The sequence below is a fragment of the Lytechinus pictus genome, chromosome 1, assembly GCF_037042905.1.
Source record: "Lytechinus pictus isolate F3 Inbred chromosome 1, Lp3.0, whole genome shotgun sequence".
In the NCBI taxonomy this organism is placed as follows: Eukaryota; Metazoa; Echinodermata; class Echinoidea; order Temnopleuroida; family Toxopneustidae; genus Lytechinus; species Lytechinus pictus.
Window position 1 is genome coordinate 29,955,085 of NC_087245.1, and position 27,494 is coordinate 29,982,578.

The 27,494-nt window shown below is 37.6% G+C and overlaps 1 protein-coding gene across 1 annotated transcript in view; it reads left to right on the plus strand.

Moving 5' to 3' along the window:
• The window catches only part of LOC129265505 (DNA mismatch repair protein Msh6-like), a 55,095-nt gene extending 35,485 nt beyond the window's left edge, over positions 1–19,610 (plus strand). The window contains exons 19-30 of the mRNA XM_064100043.1: positions 258–356; positions 868–948; positions 1,590–1,685; positions 2,071–2,155; positions 4,468–4,623; positions 5,171–5,403; positions 6,412–6,544; positions 6,939–7,037; positions 7,638–7,854; positions 14,240–14,484; positions 19,213–19,347; positions 19,507–19,610. Of these exons, the coding sequence (XP_063956113.1) occupies positions 258–356; positions 868–948; positions 1,590–1,685; positions 2,071–2,155; positions 4,468–4,623; positions 5,171–5,403; positions 6,412–6,544; positions 6,939–7,037; positions 7,638–7,854; positions 14,240–14,484; positions 19,213–19,347; positions 19,507–19,554 (1,627 nt within the window). The 3' untranslated portion in view covers positions 19,555–19,610. The remainder of the gene's footprint in view (positions 1–257; positions 357–867; positions 949–1,589; positions 1,686–2,070; positions 2,156–4,467; positions 4,624–5,170; positions 5,404–6,411; positions 6,545–6,938; positions 7,038–7,637; positions 7,855–14,239; positions 14,485–19,212; positions 19,348–19,506) is intronic.
• Positions 19,611–27,494: the final 7,884 nt, after the last annotated feature.

The following is a 27,494-nucleotide window of genomic DNA, read 5'->3' on the forward strand; positions in this document are numbered from 1 at the left end:
ATTCCAATACATTCAGTTTAAAGTCTGTTTATATCTACAAAATTCTTAATCATTTGACACCTGAATATCTTATAACACAACCTAAGTATAGTAGTCCTGATAGACTGCTTAATTACTGGTAGACTTTGTATTCCCTGTCGAAACTCCTCTGCTGAAAAAAGTTTTGCTAAATCAGCTGCCAAGACATTAAATCTTCCCTTAAAACATACCTTTGTTCCAGTAATTTATTTTTCTATTAATCTTTAATGTTGTTTTAGACTGGATGCCATTGAAGATATCCATAACAACCCAGACATTGTAGGAGAAGTTGCGGAACTCATCAAAAAGCTGCCTGATCTTGAAAGACTACTCAGCAAGTAAGTACAGTAGAAGATTACTAACTGTGTTCTCAGCATCACAAAATATGCACTTTGCAAACTTAATTATCATGCAAGAGTCTGTAGTATTAGTCTGCAAGCTAAACCCTTTTCAACTTAAATACAATTGTGCTCAAATGTTAGTGAACCCTACCACAGAATGCACTCCTTCATGCTGAGTGTTGAATGCAGACAACAACACTACAATGTCCAGTAAGTCCAGAAAAAACAATGTTCTATTTTATCACCTGACTGTACAATTAAATATAAAAAACATGGCAGAATTTGAACAATTTAAATATGTTCATTTTCTGGTGGGGTTCACTAACTTTTGAGCACCACTGTATATATTCCATGCCCAGTATTTAGTTAAATGATTTGATTATTCAGTGACTACCTGTGCATTATTCCTATGGATATACTCTTCTTCAAAGTCGTTTCTTTTACCAGCCGACTTGAAGGCACAGATGTAGGTATTTTAAAGACATTTCCTTTGGCTTTGATATCTTAGGATCCATACTCTTGGTTCATCCAAGAGGAACTCGGACCATCCAGACAGCAGAGCCATTTTCTTTGAAGATGCAGTGTATAGGTAAGAAACTTTCCTTCTTTATGCTGCTTCTGCTGGTGATGATGAAGAAAATGAAAATGGAGATGATGAAGAAAATGAAAATGGAGATGATGGTGATGGTGATGTTGATGATGGTGATGTTGATTATGATGGTGATGATGGTGATGATGACGATAACACAGGTGATGGTGATAAAGATTGGTAACCATTATGATGATGAAGATGATGATGGAGATGGTGGTGGTGGGGAAGATGATGGTAATGATAATGACAATAATGACAGTGAAATAAAGATGATGATAGCAGTGGTGACAATAACATGTTGATGAGGATCTCATCACGTTCTAGTTGGAGATACGACTGGAGATATAAATGCCTCATTGTGATTAAAAAAATATACCAATGATTTCATTTGTAAAAAAAATCAATAGAGGCTGAGAGGCCGTACATTCTTTCCTTGAGGAATTATTATAGGGTTAACCTGTACCTGTATTATTTTCTTTTCTTTCTTTCAGTAGCGAACATAATATTGTTTGGGGATGAATGATTAAGTCATCCCCCCCCCTCCCGCTTGAATAGCGTGACATCATGTACCTACGACAGTGTTCTTTTATATCTCTTTTTTCAAAGCAAAAAATTTTGTTTGTCTGTTTTTTCTGTAGTAAACGTAAGATCAGTGACTTCATCACTGCACTAGATGGCTTTGAGAGTGGTCTCAAGGTCGTTAAACTCTTCAAGAAAGCTGTGCCAGATGTTAGGTAAGTCTGTTCTCTCATCTTGGACGATAGTTATGATTGAGAGGAAGAAGAGGAGAGAGAGGGGGAGGAGTAAGAAGATGATGTATTAATAGACAAATTTACTGTTGACATGTTCAAATTAGTACAGATATAATCACGTTTTCTGTATGCTATTTTGCCATAATGAAACACATATTATGTAATTTCTCTATTAGCTCAAAGCGAACTCCTCAATTACCTGTTAATTTCCTAGATTTGTCCCTTTACCACACAGATTTATTGCCAGAAGTTATACCTGAAACTACATGTCTTATGTGAATGTTATCCCACTAACCTGTACCGATTCAAACTTTGATATGCAATGTATAAATTATATTTTCTCCTTCGATCTTTGATTCGACCCAAGGTCATCATTACTAAAGGCTTGTGTATCTCTGAAGTTGACTGGAGGCAAGTACCCTGACTATGCGGACACCTTGGAGTTCTTTGAGGTTCGTTCATTTGTTACATAAACAGAGCTACCAACTATTACAAAAATGTTTTACTTAGTACAATTCTAGGATATGAATGTAAAATATGAAAGAGCTTTTAAAAAGTACGAATTAAGGGTTGAAAAGAGTAAAAGGAAATAAAGGGTAGAGGTGAAGGAGCTACTTTCGCATAAGGAATACATGTAAACATGATATTGTATTGAAACACACATACGAGAGCCCGAGATTGTGTGCTTGATACGAGTATGTGTGCTATACAATGGAGGCACTGGCGGATCCAGGGGGGGGGGGCACAGGGGGCACGTGCCCCCCTTTTGAGATATAAAAATGCCATTAAAACAGAGGTGTGCACCCCCACTTTTGAAATTGAAGACCTTTTTTTTTACTTGTCAAATTATTTTGGATACAAAATATCCTTAATTTGTGGTTGAAAACCTTTATTTTTTTTGCTTGCCAACTTTTTCGGGTACGAAATATCCTTAATTTGTGGTTGAATTTTTTTTTTATTTTCTTCCGAAAAATTTGCCCCCCCCTTTTGGAAAATCCTGGATCCGCCCCTGAATGGAGGTTAGTAGCATACCTTAGGAGTTTCGACAATGCTGCGGTTGGCAGCCATGCCAAAGCCGTACCAAAATTGGCGCAGAAGTGAGACACTGCAACGATGCAACAGTTGCACTGGGATTTATGTTTCTTGCAGACGTTGATCATATGACTTTGTCTTTAAGGTTTTTTTAAGGATATATTGATATACAGAAAGTTGCTGTCGAAAAAGAGGGCTCTTCCATTTCAGAAAAAATACCACGTACTCATTGCGAAAGAGAATGTTGAATCTCCTGTGCCCTTGGTTTCAAAACTCTTTTGTTATAATTGCCATGAATCTTCCATGGAAACTTGTCATTGCATGTCTGCCACAAGGATAGACACTGCATACTGTGCAGATCATGTGACATGTTACTGATCCAGAAGTCTGGCATCTTTGATGGGGATTTTCCTCGCTCCTTCAAAGTGGAGGGATTCCGCTTGGCTGTGATGTCACAACTTCTGTCATGTGGACCATGCCATGGAGACCACAGAAGAAGTTTGTTCTTATTATTCCTTCCCGCTTTAAGTTCTTCATCTAGATTTGCCCATCTTTCTATCACACCTGGGGTCCGTTACACAAAGGTTTGCGATGAATTGCAAATATGAAAGAACCGCACTCATTGGCTCCCAGTCAGTATTTTAAACATAGTGCGCATGCAAGGATGATCTTGATTAGTTGCAAACCTTTGTGTTACGGAGCCCTGGTAGAGTTTTTTCCCTGTAGGTCTCCAAGTCCAAAAGGTAATTGAACTTTGACCTGGTGACATGGTACTAGGAATCTGGTACAGAAGATTCTGTGATTAAGAGTTCTTAATAGATGGTCTCTAGTCTATTGAAGGCTGCTAATGTCCTGCAGTATTTCTTTGAAGACATCAAGGGTGCCGTTTGCAGATTTGATGGCAAGGTTAAGATAAGGCTTTCATCTCGTATTGCAACTCAACCACTTGAATTTTTCTTCAAAGTTTCATGAAATGAGTTTTCCAACTTTGCTTCAAAAGTATTTTTCTGCATAAGCTATATATGTACGATATATTAACAGAAATATGTCAAGAGACAGAATAATCAACTCAAATATGCAGACCTTGAACACTGAGCTTGCAGCCGCGGCAGTATCGGATTATCAAGATATTACATAGAAATTTCAAATTTTCTGTGGAGAAAGTATTGTAGAAATATAGATCATGCAGTAAAAATGCTTTTGAAGCAAAGCATGGGCATACAGATGGGGGGGGGGGGGGGGCTTTTTAATGACTAGAAAAGGAAAGGGACAAGGGTGAAATAAATTTTTTCTGAATAATAGGTCAAAATCTATCACAAACTTTGATTTTTGTAATAAAAAATGTTGAAATTTTTGCTTGCTCGCAATTTTTTATTACTTTTATGTGATATGCCATATCTAGCCCCCTCAAAATTTTTTGCTTATTACACCACTGAAGCAAAGTTAGAAAACTCATTTCATGAAATTTTGAAGAAGATAAAGAGCTGTACTTAATTCGAATGCAAAGTAAACATCTAGTCCAGAAAATGTTTAGTTGCATTGCAATGTGTCAGGATTGATGCCACAGCACTTCAGGGAAGTTTTTGATGTGTATTTAAAGCGCTTCCTCTGATCACCATGAGAGCGCTTTCCTTGTCATATTTAAATGACATAAAGATACAAACTAATAATAATGGCATCATGTATTTGAAAAAAAATTATCTCAGATTTACCTTTGTTTGTTGTGTTTCAGACTGCGTTTGATCAGAAGAAAGCAAAGGAAAAAGGAGCCATCATCCCATGTAAGGGTGTCATCCCAGAATATGACAATGCCATCTCCGACATGGCTGACACCAAGGACAGGCTCCAGGAGTACTTGGAGAAACAGAAAAAGAGGCTTGGCTGCAAGGTAGGTTTCTATCCTCTCTGGTCATTTATTCATTACACTTTTGTGTTTGCAGTCTTGGTAATTATTTATTAGTCAGCACTTAGAAATATCTGTATTAAGCACCATATAAAGGTTATTGTTGTTTTTGCTGTTGTTATCATTATTGTTAATATTATTATTATTATCATCATCATTATTTGCATCACAGTAATTTAAAGCGTGGCTGCACACACTATGCCATCTGTTTTCTATGTGGTTTTCAAAGTAATTGTAATCTTGTCTGATATGAAATCCAATGTATGAAATACTTGGAGATCCAAGTAGTGGTATGAACACTAAATTTGATATTACACTCTATTCCGACCGTCTCTTCTATGAATAAACGCAAATTCAATGACATACTAAAATCCTTGAATCTGATTGGCTTACAGCAAATTTGTCAGAGGAAATCACTATTTCCTTCACAAAATACCCCAGGAGTGATCTCAGCACTAACACTGAGCATAATGTTTTCTATAGAGATGTCAGGGATTCCACTCACTGTTATCCTCCTCCTTTTATCACAAAGAACATTGTCTACTGGGGCACGGCCAAGAACCGATTCCAAATGGAGATCCCGGAGTCTGCCCTCTCTCGCCATATTCCCGAAGAGTATGAGCTCCAGTCCTCCAAGAAGGGTTACAAACGCTACTGGTCTCCGACGATTCAGAAGCTGCTAGCGGACATGATGAACGCAGAGGACAGGCGAGATGCTGCCCTCAAAGACTCAATGAGGAGAGTCTTTCATAAATTTGATGAGCAGTAAGTTGATGTTGCTTAAAACCTAGAGAGATTATGCAATTCAGTATTGAACAAGTTAAGGCAAAATATTCCTTAATCTGTCATAATACATGTTAAATTTTAACATATGCCTTCTGAATACGTAACAGGAAGGCAAATTATCTTTATTGTTTTGGAAGTCGGAAGGTCAAAGATGGCAGAGGTCATTATATTAATATATCAAATTTTTTAAATTTTATTGTTATATAGTTATTTTTTGGTGATGGTTTAATTTATTTTGATTAATTGACTTGGTGGTTATGGTTTTTTACCCGATTGCTAAGAAAGCATGAATGCTTGCAAGCAAGTAACCAGAGGACTGAAAGCCAAATGTCCTCTCTGAGGAACCTGGTAATGAGGATAAATACCTTTAATACCAAAGGGCCCTAGAGCATCGAGTTTGCATTGAACACTGGATCACCGCAATCTGAAACTCTCGCTCTACCGCCAGAGCTATTTCTCCTCTATAATGTATTCGTATTCATTCTTGGGTGTGTTGTAGTCTAGTGGCTCTGAACCGTTGAAACTGAGGGTGATGAGTTTGAATCCCAGCCATGGCATATTCTCTTTTCACAAGAAAATTTTCCGTATTGTGGCGCACTCCAACCAAGTGAAGTGAATAGGTACCAGGGGGTGTTTCACGAAGATTTAAGTATGACTTAAGTCACACTTAAATCCAACACGTACATGATATGCAACGCAAACTTATTGATAGATGTGCAGTAGTGTGCGTCCTCATGACACGATCTGACCAATGTGGTCAAGCCTTTCATACCGTACGTAACTCTGTATTTAAAAGCGACTCTTAGTCATACTTAATTCTTTGTGAAACACCCCCCCCCCGTATGATTGCCTGTCTGAATGCACTGAGTTTTGCTTGATAAAGTGGTAGCTCAAGCTCAAGGCGGGGGTAATAATAGTTTGCGTTGTATCCTCTGGCAAAAAGATCTTTAAAAATCAAGAAATTATTATCATCATTTATCTTTGTAGCTACAAGTCCTGGGATGCTGCTGTCCAGTGCCTCTCAGTTCTTGATGTCTTGATGAGCTTTGCTGATTATAGCCAGTCTGCAGATGGCAACATGTGTAGACCCGACATCATACTGCCCTCTGAGAGTGACCAGGTATTTCGCCAAGTCGCAATCTTTTGCGTCACTGACTTTGCGCCTTATTAAAAAAATTGCTTCTATTGGCTTTTACTAATAATAATGATAATGACAATAATAATTATTACAATTAATAATAATAATGATAATGACAATGATAATAGTAATATTTAAAAAATAGTAGTGACATTAATAATAATAATAAAAATAATATTAATAATAATAAAAAAAAAAAAATAGTATTACTGCTACTACTACTACTACTACTACTAATCACAATGTCAAACGCTTAGAATCACCGAGTATTATGCGCTATATAAATGTAATATTATTTTGATCTGAGAAAACCTTAAGTCTCTTGAATATGAATAATATGTTTCATTTGTTCATATCATGTCTATCTTTTTTACAGCCGTACATCGCTATTGTAGAAGGGCGTCATCCTTGCATAGCACATACCTTCGCTGGAGGGGACTACATCCCTAACGACACATTTATAGGCATTAAAAATGTAAGAATACTCTTGCGATAAATTTTTTTTTGAAATCTCTTGTCTTGTTAGACCAATCTAAGATGTTTCTTGCTCGAATTAACTAGTAGAAACCCACATGTAAACTTTTTTATTGGAATGTGATGGTTATGTTTATTCAAGGAACACTTTCAATACCTATCATATTTTCTAGCACTCTTGGACAGTATCATTAATTATTACCTAGACAAGGTGTTTTGGCAGCTAAATAAAGTAGTTGTAATTCGCACGCTATTTTCAATCTGAGACCAAGGTGGTAAACATTTTACCACGTTGCCCTCTTCCGGGTTTTTCTCATCGGGATACTGTACAAAAATAGAGAGCAACTTTTGCCATATTCTTGCAAGTGCAATATTCATGAGTCTGGTTGGAACCAGTTGTGTTATTTAATGCGCAATCTGATTGATGGAAACACGGTAGTGGGCATCCTGTTCGCATAAACTGACCAATGCGGTGATGCGTTATATACTGTACACAACTGAAATTTAGATAATATAATTCTCAGTCACAAATGTTAGTGAACACCCCTCCCCGGATTTGGAACTTGCCCCAACGTTATTGAAATAATTATTCTCTTCTCAGGAGAATGAGATGGATGATGGAGAGGGTAACCATGGCAACAGCAGCTGTATCCTGGTGACGGGACCCAACATGGGTGGCAAGTCAACCCTGATGAGACAGGCGGGGCTGATTGTCGTCATGGCGCAGCTTGGATGCTACGTCCCTGCAGAGGGTTGTAGACTGACACCGGTAGACAGGGTCTTTACAAGGCTTGGTGCAAGAGATAACATTTTATCAGGTGAGTAGTTGACAGCTTTAAAGGGGAATCCAACCCAAATAAAAACTTGCTTTTATAAGAAAAAGAAAAATCAGACAAGTTGATAGGTGAAAGTTTGAACAATATTGGACAAACAACAAGAAAGTTATGAATTTTTAAAAGTTGTAAATATTGGTAATCACTATACCCATGGAGACTACAAATTGGCCGCATATGGGATGTCATAATGATGTAAGGCAAGGACTACTCTTCCATGTACTCCAATAGATATTATGGTTAAAATGTCATTTTTCCCAAAAGTTTTATTTCAAATTATATTTTTCTTTCATGAAGACATAAAACAATATACTACCTGGGTTATATTTAGATTATTGCCCAAGGGGAATGGGTACTTTGGAGAAAACCACAAATACCTGATAATAAAGTACATGGCCTATGGGAAAGTTGTCCTTGCCCCTTGTCATAATTTACTTGCCCAGTTGCCAATTTGAAATCTACATAGTATTAGTGATCTCAATTTTAAAGCAGCTATAACTTTCTTCTTGCTTGTCCGATTTCTTTCAAACTTTCACCATTCTGTTTAATATATTTTTCTCCTTCCAAACCCATCATTCAATGGCCAAGGCTGGATTCCCCTTTAATAATTGCCCCCCCTCCTGTGTTCTGATCTTCATCATGGCACAGCTTGGATGCTTTGTCCCTGCAGAGGGTTGTAGATTGACACCGGTAGACAGGGTCTTTACAAGGCTTGGTGCAAGAGATAACATTTTATCAGGTGTGTAGTTGACAGCTTTAATAATTGCCCCCCCCCCCTCCTCCTCCTCCTGTGGTCTGATCTTCATCATGGCACAGCTTGGATGCTACGTCCCTGCAGAGGGTTGTAGATTGACACCAGTAAACAGGGTCTTTACAAGGCTTGGTGCAAGATATAAAATTTTATTAGGTGAGTAGTTGACAGCTTTAATAATTGCCCCTCCTTCCTCCTCCTGTGTTCTGATCTTCATCATGGCACAGCTTGGATGCTACGTCCCTGCAGAGGGTTGTAGATTGACACCAGTAAACAGGGTCTTTACAAGGCTTGGTGCAAGATACAAAATTTTATTAGGTGAGTAGTTGACAGCTTTAATAATTACCCCCCCTCCTGTGTTCTGATCTTCATCATGGCACAGCTTGGATGCTATGTCCCTGCAGAGGGTTGTAGATTGACACCGGTAGACAGGGTCTTTACAAGGCTTGGTGCAAGATATAAAATTTTATTAGGTGAGTAGTTGACAGCTTTAATAATTGCCCCCCCCCTTCCTCCTCCTGTGTTCTTATCTTCATCATGGTATAGCTTGGATGCTACGTCCCTGCAGAGGGTTGTAGATTGACACCAGTAAACAGGGTCTTTACAAGGCTTGGTGCAAGATATAAAATTTTATTAGGTGAGTAGTTGACAGCTTTAATAATTACCCCCCCCCCCTCCTGTGTTCTGATCTTCATCATGGCACAGCTTGGATGCTACATCCCTGCAGAGGGTTGTAGATTGACACCAGTAAACAGGGTCTTTACAAGGCTTGCTGCAAGAGATAATATACTATCAGGTAGGTACAATGTAGTTGGTAACTTTATGCCCCCCACCCCATCCTGGTCTCATTGTCATCATGGCACAGCTCAGTTGCTCCTTTCCCTATTTTAATTAGATGGGTAATCATTTGTTCAATTTGTTCAATGATTGTTAGATGAAGACTTTATGTCAGCTTGCCTGGTATAGCAATCTGCAATATTTAACTGTAAGAAAGGAACTACTGCACGGACCAGGTGACCGGACCTTGTACATGTAGGTTACATCAATCTACAATTGGGAAAGCTTCTGTTTTCTATTAAATTGTCTGCTTTAAACATTCCTATCATTTGACAAACTGCCAAATCCCAACATCATTGACTACCGTAAGTAACGGACTATAAACCGCACCCGTGGATTAACCGTACCCCCAACTTTGGACTAAAAAGAAAGAAAGAAAAAAAAAAAAAAAATCCTCACAGTTAAAGATTTCAAAGTATCCAAAGAGATTACCGGTATGCTGTTCTTGATCAATTCATCTACAAATGTTTGCAAGAAAGAAAGGTCCCGACAATATTGGCCACTTACTCACTCACTCACCTCACAGTCACAGTGTACACACACACAGCACTGCCGTTCTTGTACATTGCAAACTACGATACTGTACCAGTACATCTTATAAAATAATGATCTGTGTCTTTCCCGCCGTAGGAGGAAGAAACATTCACATTTCTTGCATCACAAACTCACAATCACTTTCAGAATTTGTCTAGCATTCGATGTCTTAGCATGAATTTTGGATACGGGATTACAGGAAGGTTCAAGAAACAAAGAAATTGGCATTTTTTACAGTTGTTTTGACGGCTTCGTGCCGTCTCTCTCGTTGCGTGGTGTACATGGTATCTTATGAAAAGCAAACGGGAAAGAAAAAATAAGCTGCCGCGAAACGGGACTTTGGAGGGGATGGAGGGTAAAATGAATAGCGCCAGCTTAAGTCGCACTATAACCACAATACAACGTAAGCTAGCTCAGCTAACTCAAATCTCGTGCTCGCTCAGCTGTGACAAAATATTACCGAGTATGCTTGGCTTCTCTTTGAACTTAGCCAGGGAACTTCGCTGCTTTGAACCGAGAATAAAGTCGAAATTAGTGTCATGAAGGTGGGTGCGTTTGTTATGGACAATATTTGATAAGATAGTTAATAATCGCTTCTCATTACCCGCGGCTCATACCCCTCTAAACGACATTGCCCTGGGCGGCTACGCCCGGCCACTCGATGTGTTGTGAACTGGCAGACGCCTTACACGTTCGGGAAGGGTTACGACGGGCTGGCTCAGACCCGTCACCGTGGATAAACCGCACCCCCGACTTTTGCTTCTATCCCGCCGAGAAAAAGGTGCGGTTAATAGACCGTTACTTACGGTAAACACTTTTTTACTAGCAGCAATTACCCGTGACAGCACAGGGGGTAGGAGTCACTTTTCTTTATCAAGGTATGTGTGCGTGTGTTTGTGGGGGGGGGGTGATATTCTTGTATGTTCAGCTAGACTGCCTATTCACACTGAAAGCCAAGCAGTTTATTGATGAAATATATTACACAACTGATTCATAGCAGACTTCTCTTTCAATATAGATAGGAAGTTCAATTAAGTTAAGCATCTTGGGTTGAACTGGAGAAAGAACTTCAATAATCATAGCAGAGTGAAATAAAATCGAACTATAAAATGGAAAAATGTATTAGAACATGGTGTATTCAGTAAGCAGTCAAGAGGCAATTATTGTGGTATAGAAATGTTATCATTACATGTATTTGGTTAGAAATAAATATGTAAGTACATTGCACATGTACCTTACAATGTACATTAGACTGCGGTTGTTTGTACTTTGTAAATTAAAAGTTGCTCAATCATGTATAAGTACAGCGGGATGTCGAAAAGAAGTGAGAGTAAGGGAAGGGGGGGGGGTGATAAATCAGTGGTCGGAAAAATGAGTCAGACAGACAGTGAGGAAAATGAGAGACAGACAATGGGAAAAAAATGAGAGAGGGAGGGAAAAATGCAAGAGACCCACACAGGGAAAATGAATGAGAGAGAGACAGACAGAAAGTGGGAAAAATGAGAGAGACAGTGGGGAAAATGAATGTGAGAGACAGTGGGAAAATCAGAGAGATGAAGAGAGAGATAGAGAAATTATAAAGAATACAAAAGAGCGAGAAAGAGAGAAAAGGTTTTAAATGTTAATTGTAATAAAAGATAAGATTTGTATGGCTTCCATGGGCTTTTAAAATGTTTTTTTAAGTAGCCTAGGCCTAGGGCTAGGCTATAGATTTCTAGATCTAGAGTCTTTTAAGTAACGTTAAAGGAGAATGAAACTCTTGGAGCAAGTTAGCTTTTGTGAAAGCAGAAAAATCAAAGAATAAGATCAACAAAAGTTTGAGTAAAATAGGACTAGCAATAGAAGAGTTATGAGCATTTGAATGTCGAGATCACTAATGCTATGGAGATCCTCCAATTGGCAATGCGACCAAGATCTATGATGTCACAGATGAACAACTCTCCCCTTTTGGACACTGAAAATATACCCCAAAACATCTCTTTTTGCTCATTCTAATCATATATGACCAACAATTCATCAATGATATAATGTTGTGAAACCTCTGTACTTGTCCTCTCATAAAGAGAACACCTCACCTTGTAATAGACTCTATAAAAGTGAGAATACAAGTGAAATAAGTACTAAAGTAATGAGGGAGTTGTACGTGTGTGACATCACAGATCTTGGTCGCATTGCCAACAGGAGGATCTAGATGGCATTAGTGATCTCAATTTTCAAATGCTCATAACTTTCTTATTATTTATTCAATCTTCCTCAAACTTTCAACAATATGTTTCTTTGATTTTTCTCTTTGATATGGATTCAGTTGGTTTCAAGGGTTTCATTCTCCTTTAAGTTCTCTCGGCCTAGAGTCTACTGTAGGCTTGATCTATAATCTAAGTTAGATCTAACTCTAGCTGTTAGAACTATTCTGAATTTGAACCCTCTCCCATACAAAATTGAAAAAAAAAGTTTTGTATGGTACTCTGTACTACATCAGCCAAACAAATTTATTATACGTTAGAATTACAGAATAGGGCTTCACTGCAGAATCATTCACAATAAAATAAATAAATCGGTTTGTCAGAAAGTCGTACTCATGGTCAATGGTAACCACTGAGGACCCTTGGGGGGGATACTCGACCCAAAAATTGGTAGGTGTGTGCCGCGGGCGAGACAAAAACCGGGGGCCTTGGAGCGGACTTATTGTAAAAAGGAGGGTCCTCGGAACAGGCTTCGGAACTACAAATGCTTGTGAAATGGGGGTCCTTGGAACGGGTCGCTTGCGTGTGCATCCCTATGGAACGGGCATACGTGTATGCAGCTAGCCCAGCGGCACGGGCGCCGGGTGTGCTCGCGCAGAGGCGATGGTCGGACAGCGCTCATCGGCTGCTTTTCACCAAAATTGCAGCTCATTGTGGCGGATCAATGCGACTGGAACGGCGTAACGAAAAATATGCGAAGCTTTGGAGTGGATTTCTTTCTTCTTTTCTCTCGATAAGAAGAAAATGCTATGCTTCGGAGCGGCTTTCTTACTTCTTTTTCTTAATAAGATGAAAATGCTATGCCCTGGAACGGAAATTTGAGTGTAAAAATGGGGGTCCCTTCCGTGGCACATACCCAATATGCATTATATACTGAGTGCCCCCCCCCCCCGGCCGATAGGGTATATTGTTTAGGTTTGTTTCAGCAGCACATGCATGCAGTCAGTGCATACCGTACCATACCCGGTCGGCATGATTGCATGCATGCATTGTATTTCGCTGACCCGAGAGAGGTAAAAGGGACTGGGAACTTCGAAGCTATATTCAGGGCTGCGAAAAGGAATGCAAAAGAGTTAGGAATTGTAAAAAAACTTTAAATAATGCGACCAAAATAACACAAACAAAATACCACAAACAACCCCTCCATGACAATCTGCGAACAATATAACTATGTTTAGAAAAAATTCCAGCTCGAGTGGAAAACCACGGAGAAAAGCGCCGTCAAACAAACTTGAAGGACACATGATTAGCTAAATTATAGTAAGGATTCTCTAAATGGGATAACAAGCAAGTTTTGAAATAGCATAAAAAAATCATGTGCATCTCAATGACCTTCATCTGCTTATGCTCAAATTGTAATTACGAAATGGTTTATTGACAACATGTTGATAGTTGTATGATTATTTTGATCTTACAAAGAGTAATGATAATAAATGATGAATGCAATTTTTCTTAAAATATTAGAATGCATAAAAATAAAAACATTTCTTTGCACCTCATTGAAGTCCCTCTTTACTGTGCCATTCTTATGATGATGACACTAAATAAAACTTTAATTACATAGGTTATGTAGATTCATATCAATGATTGGTCTTTATATTCCCTTAGGTAATGTCTATCACTGCTTTTTGTGTAATCAGTTGGTTTGCTTGATGTCCACACTAGTGTGTACGTGTAGTTTTTCTATTATGACATATACAGATCAGAGCTGGAGCAAGCATTGTGTGTAAGTTTATCACAAAGCTTAATGCGGACCCTGATGGACAATTTTCATAGACTATATAATATAACATATTTGCCTGGTTTGTCTGTGATAAATATTCCAACTCCCCTACGAAGCTAGAATTTATTCGCTGGCAAAATTTTTCCCTTAATGCTGTGTGCTTGGGGCAAAATATAATCCTTTTTGAAAAAATGTAGTATACCTCCATTGGGAAAATTAACTGTTATATTAAACCACTAGGTGGGCAATATCTGTAATATTGAACATTTTGTTTTCTGTCAGGTGAGAGCACCTTCTTTGTGGAGCTCAGTGAGACGGCCAGCATCCTCAAACACGCCTCCAAGCATTCCCTCGTTCTCATGGACGAGTTAGGGCGGGGCACGGCAACGTACGACGGCACAGCCATAGCAACGGCCGTTGTGAAGGAACTTTCCGAGGTGGTTGGATGTAGGACACTCTTCTCAACCCACTATCATTCCCTAGTGGAAGACTTCTCTCATGACCCGAACATCAGGCTAGGTCACATGGTACGTCATGTGATTAGTTAATTTGTGCATTTCATAATACATGCTTTACCAACAGTCATTATCATGAGAGGCTTGTCGGGCAACCACCTTTTCCTAAGACATACAAGATAGCACTGACCACGAGTAAGAAATGAAAATTTTAGAAATTTGAACTGAATGGTGAATCCCAAGCGTAGGGAAGATAATAAGCTTTATCAGTAGAACAGCCAGCGAGTTCCCTAGAAAATTGTTGTGTTAAATGAGATTGTACTCACTTTGAAAGAGAAACACTGATACATGCATGGTTTGACTATAATAAGGGTGCAATTTGAGCAAATGTATTAAGAAAAACACAAGTTAACCCTTGGTACAATTTTGATTTTTCTGCCTCCACCCTCGGGAGGGGGTGGGGGGGGGGGGCTAGATGTATTATGTAGTTATTCTAATGACTTTTTGATGGATTTACTTTAAAATTTGCTCTCTTATTCATATTGGAAGAAACTCCTGGGTTGCAAGGTCAAAGATTGAAGAGGTTGTTGTTGAAATAAAATGGTTTGTTGGTGTAATTTGGTTAGTGAAGTTTAATAAGAACTAGGCCAAGAGCATTAGGTTTAACATGGAAATTTTTGGTAACAAGCTGATTTTTTCAGGATAGGTCTAGAAATATGTCTAGAATAACATACTAAAAGTCCTCATATATCCTTGAGGGTTTTCCGTAATCCAAGATGGCGTCCAAAATGGCCGCCATTCACAGAAAATGGTCATTACTCACTCATTATTCACCCTAGACATCAAATTTTGGTGCATATTTCATGGTTTATAAAAAAGGGGGTAAAAAGAGCTCTTGATACAGGTTAGAGTAACGTAAGCAGACCAGTATTCCTAAAAATCCAAGATGGCATCTGAAATGGCGCCAAAGCCTAAAAATCCACAATTCATCTATTATGTTAGTATCTTTAATTTAATTTCTATTCAGTGGTGTTCAGGGTCAAGTAGTACATCGGGACAAGTTACAAGGGCAGTCGGTGGTCAAGTATGTCCAAAATTCGAAGATTCCTTCCAAAAATGGGGTCTAAAATGGCTGCTATTACTTACAAATGGACAGTACATTCAATATCTGCCTGGGATATATGATTGTGGTATCTAAACCATGGTTTAAAGGGTCAGATAATACATAAGGACAGCTTAAAAGGACAGTCAGTGGTCCAGTATGTCCGAAAATCCAAGATGGCTTCCAAAGATGGTGTCTTAAATTGACTGCTGTTACTGAAAAATTGACATAAAATAAAAAACAGCTTGTAAAAATGGAGTCTAAAAGTGACATAGTTAATCTATTATCTGCCTGGGAGATGATATTTTGGGGTCTAAAACATTGGTTAAAGGGTAAAATCATGCATAAGGACAAGTTAAAATGACATTGCGTGGTTCAGTATGTCATAAAATCTAACATGGCTTCCAAAAATGGAGTCTAAAATTGATGTTTTTACTTTATGGACATAGTTCATTATTTTGATATCTGCCTGGGATATATGATTTTGGTGTCTTAACCATTCTCTAAAGCGTCAAATAATATATTAAGAAAGTTCAAAGGACAGTCAGTGGTCCTGTATGTCCAAAAATCCAAGATGGCTTCCAAAAATGGAGTCTAAATTGACTGCTGTTACTTAAAAGACATACTTCATTAAAATCCAACTGAGAGATATTATTGTGGTTTTTTTTTGTGGTTTGAAGGGTCAAATAATACATTAGGAAAAGTTAAAGGACAGTCAGTGGTCCAGTTCCAAGAATTGAAGACAGCTTCTAAGAATGGAGTCTAAAATGGCTGTTGCTACATACAAATGGATATAGTTCATTTAATATCTGCCTGGCAGATATGATTTTGGTGCATATACCATGGTTTATAGAGTCAAATGATATATTGGCACAAGTCACAAGGACAGCCAGTCGGTGGTCCAGTATGTCCAAAAATTCAAGATGGCTTCCAAAAATAAAATCTAAATTGACTGCCGTGACTGAAAAAATTGCATAATTATTAAAAATCCACCTTTGAGATATGATTTTGGTGTCTATACTATGTTTTCAAGAGTAAAATAATATTTTGGGACTGTTAACAATTATGTTGTTGTCCATTTTGCCCAAAAAATCCCAGATGGCTTCTAAAATGGTGTCTTAATGACTCCCATCATTTAAAAATAGTGTTAATTCATACAATATCCATCTGTGAGGAATGATTGCAGTGTCAACGCTTAAATGCATTGGGGAAAACTGATCCTATGGCTATGGTTTTAGGAGTAGGTAACAGCAGGCATTTTGCAATAATATTACCCCCTTGGATTTTTGCACATAATGAAAAGCTGAACATCCTTGTTACTTGTCCTATATTTGCCAATTTATTTCTCACAGGTGGATATGAAGTATGACCGTTTTTAAGTGATAGGAGTTTCACACCATTTTGGAAGCCCTGTTGGATTTTCATGCAAAATGGACAATTGCATATCATTGTGAGGAGTCCCGAAGTATTATTTGACCCCTGAAACTATAGACACCAAAATATTATCTCTCACGCGGATTTAAATTTAACTAATGTCCCTTTGTAAGTAATAGCAGCCAATTTAGACTCCATTTTTGGCAGCCATCTTGGATTTTTGGACATACTGGACCACTGAGTGTCCTTTATTTTCTCCTAATGTATTATTTGACCCTTTAAACCATGGTTTGGACAACTAACTATTATCTCCCAGGCAGATATTAAATTAACTACATTGTATGTCAATTTGGTTGTAACAACAGCCATTTTAGACTCCATTTTTACAAGCCGTCTTCAATTTTTTGACATACTGGACAACTGGCTGTCCTTTTTACTTGTCCTAATGTATTATTTGACCCTTTAAACCACACTATAGACACCATATTCATATCTCTCTGGTGGATTTTTAATGAAGTATGCCAATGTTTCAATAACAGTAGTCAATTTATACTCCATTTTTGGAAGCCATCTTGGATTTCTGGACATACTGGACCACTGCATGTCCTTGTAACCTGTCCTAATATATTATTTGACCCTTTAAACAATGTTTTAGACACCAAAATATTATCTCCCAGGCAGATATTAAATGAAATATGTCAATTTTAGACTCCATTTTTGCAAGCCGTCTTCGATTTTTATGTCAATTTTCAGTAACAGCAATCAATTTAGACTCCATTTTTGGAAGTCATCTGGGATTTGTGGACATACTGAGTGTCCTTGTAAGTTGTCCAAATGTACTACTTAACCTTTAAAACCATTGAATGTAAACAAAATTAAAGATACTAACATAAGTAATAGATGAATTGTGGATTTTTAGGCTTTGGCGGCCATTTTAGACGCCATCTTGGATTTTTAAGGTATAGAATCTACCGGTCTGCTTATGTTCACTCTTAACCTGTATCAATAGCTCTTTTCATCCCTTTAAACCATGAAATATGCACCAAAATTTGATGTCTAGGGTGGATAAGGAGTGAGTTATGGCCATTTTTGTCTCACCTGCATAGCAGAGTGAGACTATAGGCGCCGCTTTTCCGACGGCGACGGCGGCGGCGGCGTCAACACCAAATCTTAACCTGAGGTTAAGTTTTTGAAATGACAGCATAACTAAAAAAGTATATGGACCTAGTTCATGAAACTTGGCCATAAGGTTAATCAAGTATTACTGAACATCCTGCCTGAGTTTCATATCACATGACCAAGGTCAAAGGTCATTTAGGGTCAATGAACTTAGACCATGTTGGGGGAATCAACATCAAAATCTTAACCTAAGGTTAAGTTTTTGAAATGTCATCATAACTTAGAAAATATATGGACCTAGTTCATGAAACTTATACATAAGGTTAATCAAGTATCACTGAACATCCTGCATGAGTTTCACATCACATGACCAAGGTCAAAGGTCATTTAGGGTCAATGAACTTTGGCCAAATTGGGGGTATCTGTTGAATTACCATCATAACTTTGAAAGTTTATGGATCTGATTCATGAAACTTGGACATAATAGTAATCAAGTATTACTGAACATCCTGTGCAAGTTTCAGGTCACATGATCAAGGTCAAAGGTCATTTAGGGTCAATGAACTTTGGCCAAATTGGGGTATTTGTTGAATTACAGCCATAAATTTGAAAATGTGTTGGTCTAGTTCATAAAACTTGGACATAATAGTAATCAAGTATCACTGAACATCCTGTGCGAGTTTCAGATCACATGATCAAGGTCAAAGGTCATGTAAGGTCAAAGAACTTTGGCCACGTTGGGGGTATTTGTTGAATTGCCGTCATATCTCTATAAGTGTATTGGTCTAGTTCATAAAACGTGGAAATAAGAGTAACCAAGTATCACTGAACATCTTGTGCGAGTTATAGTAGTTTTCAAAATCAGCACTGCTGCTATATTGAATCGCGTGATGCAGGTGAGACGGCCAGAGGCATTCCACTTGTCTGTGAATGGCGGCCATTTTGGATGCCACCTTGGATTACGGAAAACCCTCAAGGAGAATATCTGACAACTTTTAGTATGTTATTCTAGACATATTTCTGGACCTATCCTAAAAAAATCAGCTTGTTACCTGAAATTTCCTTTCTTAAGCCTATTTTAGCCTAATGCTCTTGGCCTAAACTGAGAAAGATGGGTGTCGAAAATGAAGAAAGGTTTATTATCTAAAGTTGTTATTCTGTTTTGTCACTGTCTCATACTGAAATGTTTTTATTTGTCATGATAGGCATGTATGGTTGAGAATGAGAATGAAGAAGACCCTTCACAGGAAACCATCACGTTCCTCTACAAGTTTGTGGGAGGGGCTTGTCCAAAAAGCTACGGTTTCAATGCCGCCCGATTGGCTGACATACCAGATGAGGTAGGAGCTTGAAATATATATTGAATATATCTTTGTACTAGAACTCAAACAAAATCGCAGCCTATCATTATTTTTTTTCAGAGAGAGAGAGAGAGAGAGAAAAGACAATTCTACTAGTTAGAAGATCTTTAATGTTATTTTTTATTATTTTTTTTACAGTTCCTGATGTGTTATAGATATTGGCCCGAATTCACAAAGGTGGACTAAAGTTATACCCGGGGTATAAAACGCGTCATTTGACGTCATTTTAATCCATGGACTAAAGTTAGCACCTAGGGGCTAACTTTTGCGATTCACAAAGGTCGACTAAAGTTATACCGGGGTATAAAACGCGTCATTTGACGTCACGACTTAGTCAGCTCTTTGGGGTGGACTAAATCGGTGGGTTAAAGTTAGTCCACTGTTTTAACCAATCAGAGAGCAGCATTTCGATTGCGGAAAAGTTTGCTGCAAGAAATTTTTTTTTGGACAGAGACGAGATTCGGTGTGATCGGCTTATCTAAAGCTTCATATTTCACGACTTCGACCGAGATTGTAAGTAAATTACATAATTTTTGGAGCTTAAATCATGACGGAGCCTTCAGTTCCATCTGTAACTATTATTGATAGCTTTAACTTTCCAAAAGGTATACTCGAAAACTTGAAATGGTATCTGAATCATTGTTATCGTCGCGTCTCTAAGCTGCTCAGTCCCAGCCATGTACTTTTGTGTGCGTTCATATCTATGAGCATTGCAGTGCGAGACGCAATTAGCGTACACTACACAGGCCAGGTAGTCGTGATTGAAAGGTCGATACTATTTGCTAGTTATGTCAGGCAGTGATTTTCGATTTCGTGTGATTTTCATGGAATTTTTGTTGTCTACGATACCCCTGCCACTCCTCCTGGCCTGCCACTCCTCCTGGCCCTGCCAACACAGCTACTGTGCATCTAATTTTGTCTGAGACTGAAGCAAGGCCAAGGCAAGTCCAGGCATGCCAGGAGAGCAGCAATACAAATAAGTTTTTTTTAAACACTACAATACAGAGCCGGTCTAACTTAGACATTCTACTCTGGGCTGGCTTTTTCTTGGCTTGGATAGATGGTCAAGCTTTGAAGCTTACCTGGTAGCCATGTTAGAGTTAGTCCTACAACATCGTTGGAGTAAAAAAAAATATTTTAATAAGGGTCAACTCTAAATTAAGGCTAAGCCCTGATTAAATTATTTTTTGAAAAAATATTTAATAAAGATTGGGTTCCACTCACCGCTGTTTACTCCAACAGCTATAAATGAGCTGATTTTACTTATACTAAAACTAAGTTTTACTGACCTTCGGCATTGCATTTGCGATCACTTATAGATTTACGGTGTCGTCAAAACATTAAAAAATAATGGAAATCCTAGGCCTAATTGATTATTTGAGTAGATCTAACTGAGGTCTAACTTTGAAAATTCTCTCTTTTGGGGGTTATTATAAACTCTACCCCACCCTCTTTGTTTCAAGTATTTTTTTTTCACAAGGAGTCCCAATGTTATATTCACATGATACCACAGACAAGTGCATTTGATCTTCAGTCCTCTACATTTGTAGTAGACCGATAAATAGGTTTATTTCTGTCAGGGATATGCTCCCCTGAGATTTCATGTGGCTCCGCAGCATCCCGTCCCACCAAAAAAAAATCAGAAATTGTTGAACGACTCCTCTGAAACAGCGGATTTTATCAATCTACATTTGTAGCTGCTTTATTATTTTTTTCTTTGATATACCTTGACATTGCAGTATGATTGATGAATAAATATTTTTTTCATTATTTTTTTTCTTCCATATCAGCAACAGACCATACATACTCGGCAGATTGTGCTCAATCAAGACAAAGCAAACATGGCTCACAATTTTGAACTGCTGTGCCGTCTTGCAAGAGAGTGAGGTATGCCTTATCAATTCATATTTAAAAAAAATTAAATGTCATTAAAATGGCCTTTTTTAATAAAATATTATTTCTGGGATTTGAATTCATCATGTAATTGTAATTTGTAAATGTATCATGTGACATGTATGTTACTTTTTCATTCTTGTCATAGTAATTGACAAAAAAGAAGAGGGGGGGGGGACCTTGCTTGTGTGTTATTAACATATATATTTGTCTACTGGTCACTAGGCTTGTTGATCTCCAATTAATCCTGACATTTTGTTGAATATTTATTTAAAAGAGAGAAAGAAAGCATTGTCAGTTTGATGAATGCCGGGGGGGGGGGGGTAGAAAAAAAGGTTTAATGAGACTTTGATGAAGATTCATGAAAATATGTTATTCGAAAGTCACTCGCAAGCAATAACCTCTATTTGTGTAAACAAAGTTCCATAAAATTAGTGCCTTGCCTTCATTATTAAAGCCAATTGAAAGTGATTCAGTAAATCAGTTTTCATAGAAGCATCTCTATGACGTGCGTGGTTTGATCAATGATGATGATCAGCAGCAATTGGCAGGTTTTTTTTCTTCACTTTTACAAGTAGGTAAATAGAAAAGCTACTCATGTCAATTAGAATTTTTATCCTATCTTTTTTAAAGGATTTCTGTATAATCTTTCACATTTTGTTCCTCATTTTAAACACTTTTGAATTAAATGAAATTCAAAGAGTAAATTGCCCATTCATGGTGACTCTTAAACACAATCTTTTAACTTCCATGCAGATTCAGCAACACATAGAAAGACCACAGCATGGATTAAGAGACAGGAAGAATCCATTTGAATACTATGAGGATGAACCTCTCAGAGTGGGGTACCAACAGAGAGAACCACACATTGCCTGTCATGTTACAGGTTTTGACAGGACTTTGTTTTATGTCATTGGTGAGTTTTCATGTGCGAACTATAAAGCAGAGGGTAATTGGGGGGGGGGGTCAAATTATGTTCTATGAAAGTGATTTTCCAGGCCAAAAATGATGAGATTTTGATAAAGAACGATTCGACTAGCAAAAACCATCAATATTGGATGGAGAATCATGAATTGATTCAGTTTTAAAGTTTTACATAACTTGGGGGAAACAGTTCTGTGTATCTCATATGCAATATTCATATCCCCACTTGTTCTCTAGTGATCTGAAATCATAATCATTATTTTTTTTCCTCCAGGAATGTAAAAATGGGGTTGACTGCTGATTATATATTTAAGATAGTTATTGCGAGTTCAGAATAATGTAAGGATCAAGGATTGGAAGTATCTAGTCATGAAAATTAAGTTTTATGTGTTGCTTAGCATGCAGATTTTCCATTGAGTAATTGTCGCCAGAGCAAATATCATGGAACCCTTGTACATTCATGTGTGGAAAATGTGTGGATGTGACATCATCAGGCTATTTCTTGCATATTCATGAAAACATGCACATGTTTCACAGAAATAATTAATGCAAAACCTAATATTCATTATTAATCATCCAAATTGTATGATTTTTGTTTCTGCTTTCAGCCAGGAGTACTAGTAATCCCTTACAGGGGAGGGGGAGTGTTGGGGGTATTTCACAGAAAGGTTTTTGTAGGAATGAAACATGTAACCCTTTGGGTTGGAAATAGGTGGGGATTTTATTTTTCTCTCATTTTTTACAATGTAGCAACATTTTTTAATACAAATATGTCATATTCAAGTGGGAAATTATCATGAAGGATGATTTATAACCACCCAAAAAGAAATATTGGTATGTCATTTCAGCTTAACAGAGATATTCTCCATTTTGCATGGATTGTTATTGCAGTAGAGTTTTTTTTTAATGAATCGAAGAAAAATCTCTTTAAGCAGTTCCAGTGCATCATAAAAATCAGGTCATAACAGAAGCACAATGTTTGCAAACGTAAATGGTAAAGTATCAATTGGCTTTCATATCAATAAACCAATTACTAGTACATAACATCACTTATCATTCGATAATTAAAGGTACCTTTTAGAAGATGCAAGCAGACGAAGCAACTATATCACAGTCATCCGTGTGCAGAATCATCAAAGATTTTTCTGAGGCAATAGCAAGGAGTAACAGTCAATGCAGATTCCGATGACGAGAAATTCAAACCACCCAGCGACAATTTGATGATTGCTACAGGTTTCCAAGAGTCATAGGTGCTATCGATTGGGGCCAATCCAGGCCATGTCTGCATCAGGAGTCCTGATGGGGAACAAGCCCTGTACTTAGCAGGAAGAACAGGTCTTCTGTAAATGTATAGGTTTGTATACTCACTCAGTTTTTAATGTGATATTCTCTGTATTCAACACCTACTAGAGGTATGTGATAATGAAGAAAAATATATTGGCCCCTACTACATACTGTCTTTTATCAAGTTTCAATCTTGTTGTTAGTCGTGATTGAAAGGTCGATACTATTTGCTAGTTATGTCAGGCAGTGATTTTCGATTTCGTGTGATTTTCATGGAATTTTTGTTGTCTACGATACCCCTGCCACTCCTCCTGGCCTGCCACTCCTCCTGGCCCTGCCAACACAGCTACTGTGCATCTAATTTTGTCTGAGACTGAAGCAAGGCCAAGGCAAGTCCAGGCATGCCAGGAGAGCAGCAATACAAATAAGTTTTTTTTAAACACTACAATACAGAGCCGGTCTAACTTAGACATTCTACTCTGGGCTGGCTTTTTCTTGGCTTGGATAGATGGTCAAGCTTTGAAGCTTACCTGGTAGCCATGTTAGAGTTAGTCCTACAACATCGTTGGAGTAAAAAAAAATATTTTAATAAGGGTCAACTCTAAATTAAGGCTAAGCCCTGATTAAATTATTTTTTGAAAAAATATTTAATAAAGATTGGGTTCCACTCACCGCTGTTTACTCCAACAGCTATAAATGAGCTGATTTTACTTATACTAAAACTAAGTTTTACTGACCTTCGGCATTGCATTTGCGATCACTTATAGATTTACGGTGTCGTCAAAACATTAAAAAATAATGGAAATCCTAGGCCTAATTGATTATTTGAGTAGATCTAACTGAGGTCTAACTTTGAAAATTCTCTCTTTTGGGGGTTATTATAAACTCTACCCCACCCTCTTTGTTTCAAGTATTTTTTTTTCACAAGGAGTCCCAATGTTATATTCACATGATACCACAGACAAGTGCATTTGATCTTCAGTCCTCTACATTTGTAGTAGACCGATAAATAGGTTTATTTCTGTCAGGGATATGCTCCCCTGAGATTTCATGTGGCTCCGCAGCATCCCGTCCCACCAAAAAAAAATCAGAAACTGTTGAACGACTCCTCTGAAACAGCGGATTTTATCAATCTACATTTGTAGCTGCTTTATTATTTTTTTCTTTGATATACCTTGACATTGCAGTATGATTGATGAATAAATATTTTTTTCATTATTTTTTTTCTTCCATATCAGCAACAGACCATACATACTCGGCAGATTGTGCTCAATCAAGACAAAGCAAACATGGCTCACAATTTTGAACTGCTGTGCCGTCTTGCAAGAGAGTGAGGTATGCCTTATCAATTCATATTTAAAAAAAATTAAATGTCATTAAAATGGCCTTTTTTAATAAAATATTATTTCTGGGATTTGAATTCATCATGTAATTGTAATTTGTAAATGTATCATGTGACATGTATGTTACTTTTTCATTCTTGTCATAGTAATTGACAAAAAAGAAGAGGGGGGGGGGACCTTGCTTGTGTGTTATTAACATATATATTTGTCTACTGGTCACTAGGCTTGTTGATCTCCAATTAATCCTGACATTTTGTTGAATATTTATTTAAAAGAGAGAAAGAAAGCATTGTCAGTTTGATGAATGCCGGGGGGGGGGGGGTAGAAAAAAAGGTTTAATGAGACTTTGATGAAGATTCATGAAAATATGTTATTCGAAAGTCACTCGCAAGCAATAACCTCTATTTGTGTAAACAAAGTTCCATAAAATTAGTGCCTTGCCTTCATTATTAAAGCCAATTGAAAGTGATTCAGTAAATCAGTTTTCATAGAAGCATCTCTATGACGTGCGTGGTTTGATCAATGATGATGATCAGCAGCAATTGGCAGGTTTTTTTTCTTCACTTTTACAAGTAGGTAAATAGAAAAGCTACTCATGTCAATTAGAATTTTTATCCTATCTTTTTTAAAGGATTTCTGTATAATCTTTCACATTTTGTTCCTCATTTTAAACACTTTTGAATTAAATGAAATTCAAAGAGTAAATTGCCCATTCATGGTGACTCTTAAACACAATCTTTTAACTTCCATGCAGATTCAGCAACACATAGAAAGACCACAGCATGGATTAAGAGACAGGAAGAATCCATTTGAATACTATGAGGATGAACCTCTCAGAGTGGGGTACCAACAGAGAGAACCACACATTGCCTGTCATGTTACAGGTTTTGACAGGACTTTGTTTTATGTCATTGGTGAGTTTTCATGTGCGAACTATAAAGCAGAGGGTAATTGGGGGGGGGGGTCAAATTATGTTCTATGAAAGTGATTTTCCAGGCCAAAAATGATGAGATTTTGATAAAGAACGATTCGACTAGCAAAAACCATCAATATTGGATGGAGAATCATGAATTGATTCAGTTTTAAAGTTTTACATAACTTGGGGGAAACAGTTCTGTGTATCTCATATGCAATATTCATATCCCCACTTGTTCTCTAGTGATCTGAAATCATAATCATTATTTTTTTTCCTCCAGGAATGTAAAAATGGGGTTGACTGCTGATTATATATTTAAGATAGTTATTGCGAGTTCAGAATAATGTAAGGATCAAGGATTGGAAGTATCTAGTCATGAAAATTAAGTTTTATGTTTTGCTTAGCATGCAGATTTTCCATTGAGTAATTGTCGCCAGAGCAAATATCATGGAACCCTTGTACATTCATGTGTGGAAAATGTGTGGATGTGACATCATCAGGCTATTTCTTGCATATTCATGAAAACATGCACATGTTTCACAGAAATAATTAATGCAAAACCTAATATTCATTATTAATCATCCAAATTGTATGATTTTTGTTTCTGCTTTCAGCCAGGAGTACTAGTAATCCCTTACAGGGGAGGGGGAGTGTTGGGGGTATTTCACAGAAAGGTTTTTGTAGGAATGAAACATGTAACCCTTTGGGTTGGAAATAGGTGGGGATTTTATTTTTCTCTCATTTTTTACAATGTAGCAACATTTTTTAATACAAATATGTCATATTCAAGTGGGAAATTATCATGAAGGATGATTTATAACCACCCAAAAAGAAATATTGGTATGTCATTTCAGCTTAACAGAGATATTCTCCATTTTGCATGGATTGTTATTGCAGTAGAGTTTTTTTTTAATGAATCGAAGAAAAATCTCTTTAAGCAGTTCCAGTGCATCATAAAAATCAGGTCATAACAGAAGCACAATGTTTGCAAACGTAAATGGTAAAGTATCAATTGGCTTTCATATCAATAAACCAATTACTAGTACATAACATCACTTATCATTCGATAATTAAAGGTACCTTTTAGAAGATGCAAGCAGACGAAGCAACTATATCACAGTCATCCGTGTGCAGAATCATCAAAGATTTTTCTGAGGCAATAGCAAGGAGTAACAGTCAATGCAGATTCCGATGACGAGAAATTCAAACCACCCAGCGACAATTTGATGATTGCTACAGGTTTCCAAGAGTCATAGGTGCTATCGATTGGGGCCAATCCAGGCCATGTCTGCATCAGGAGTCCTGATGGGGAACAAGCCCTGTACTTAGCAGGAAGAACAGGTCTTCTGTAAATGTATAGGTTTGTATACTCACTCAGTTTTTGTCTCACCTGCATAGCAGAGTGAGACTATAGGCGCCGCTTTTCCGACGGCGACGGCGGCGGCGACGGCGGCGGCGACGGCGGCGGCGGCGGCGACGGCGGCGTCAACACCAAATCTTAACCTGAGGTTAAGTTTTTGAAATGACAGCATAACTTAGAAAGTATATGGACCTAGTTCATGAAACTTGGCCATAAGGTTAATCAAGTATTACTGAACATCCTGCCTGAGTTTCATGTCACATGACCAAGGTCAAAGGTCATTTAGGGTCAATGAACTTAGACCATGTTGGGGGAATCAACATCAAAATCTTAACCTAAGGTTAAGTTTTTGAAATGTCATCATAACTTAGAAAATATATGGACCTAGTTCATGAAACTTATACAT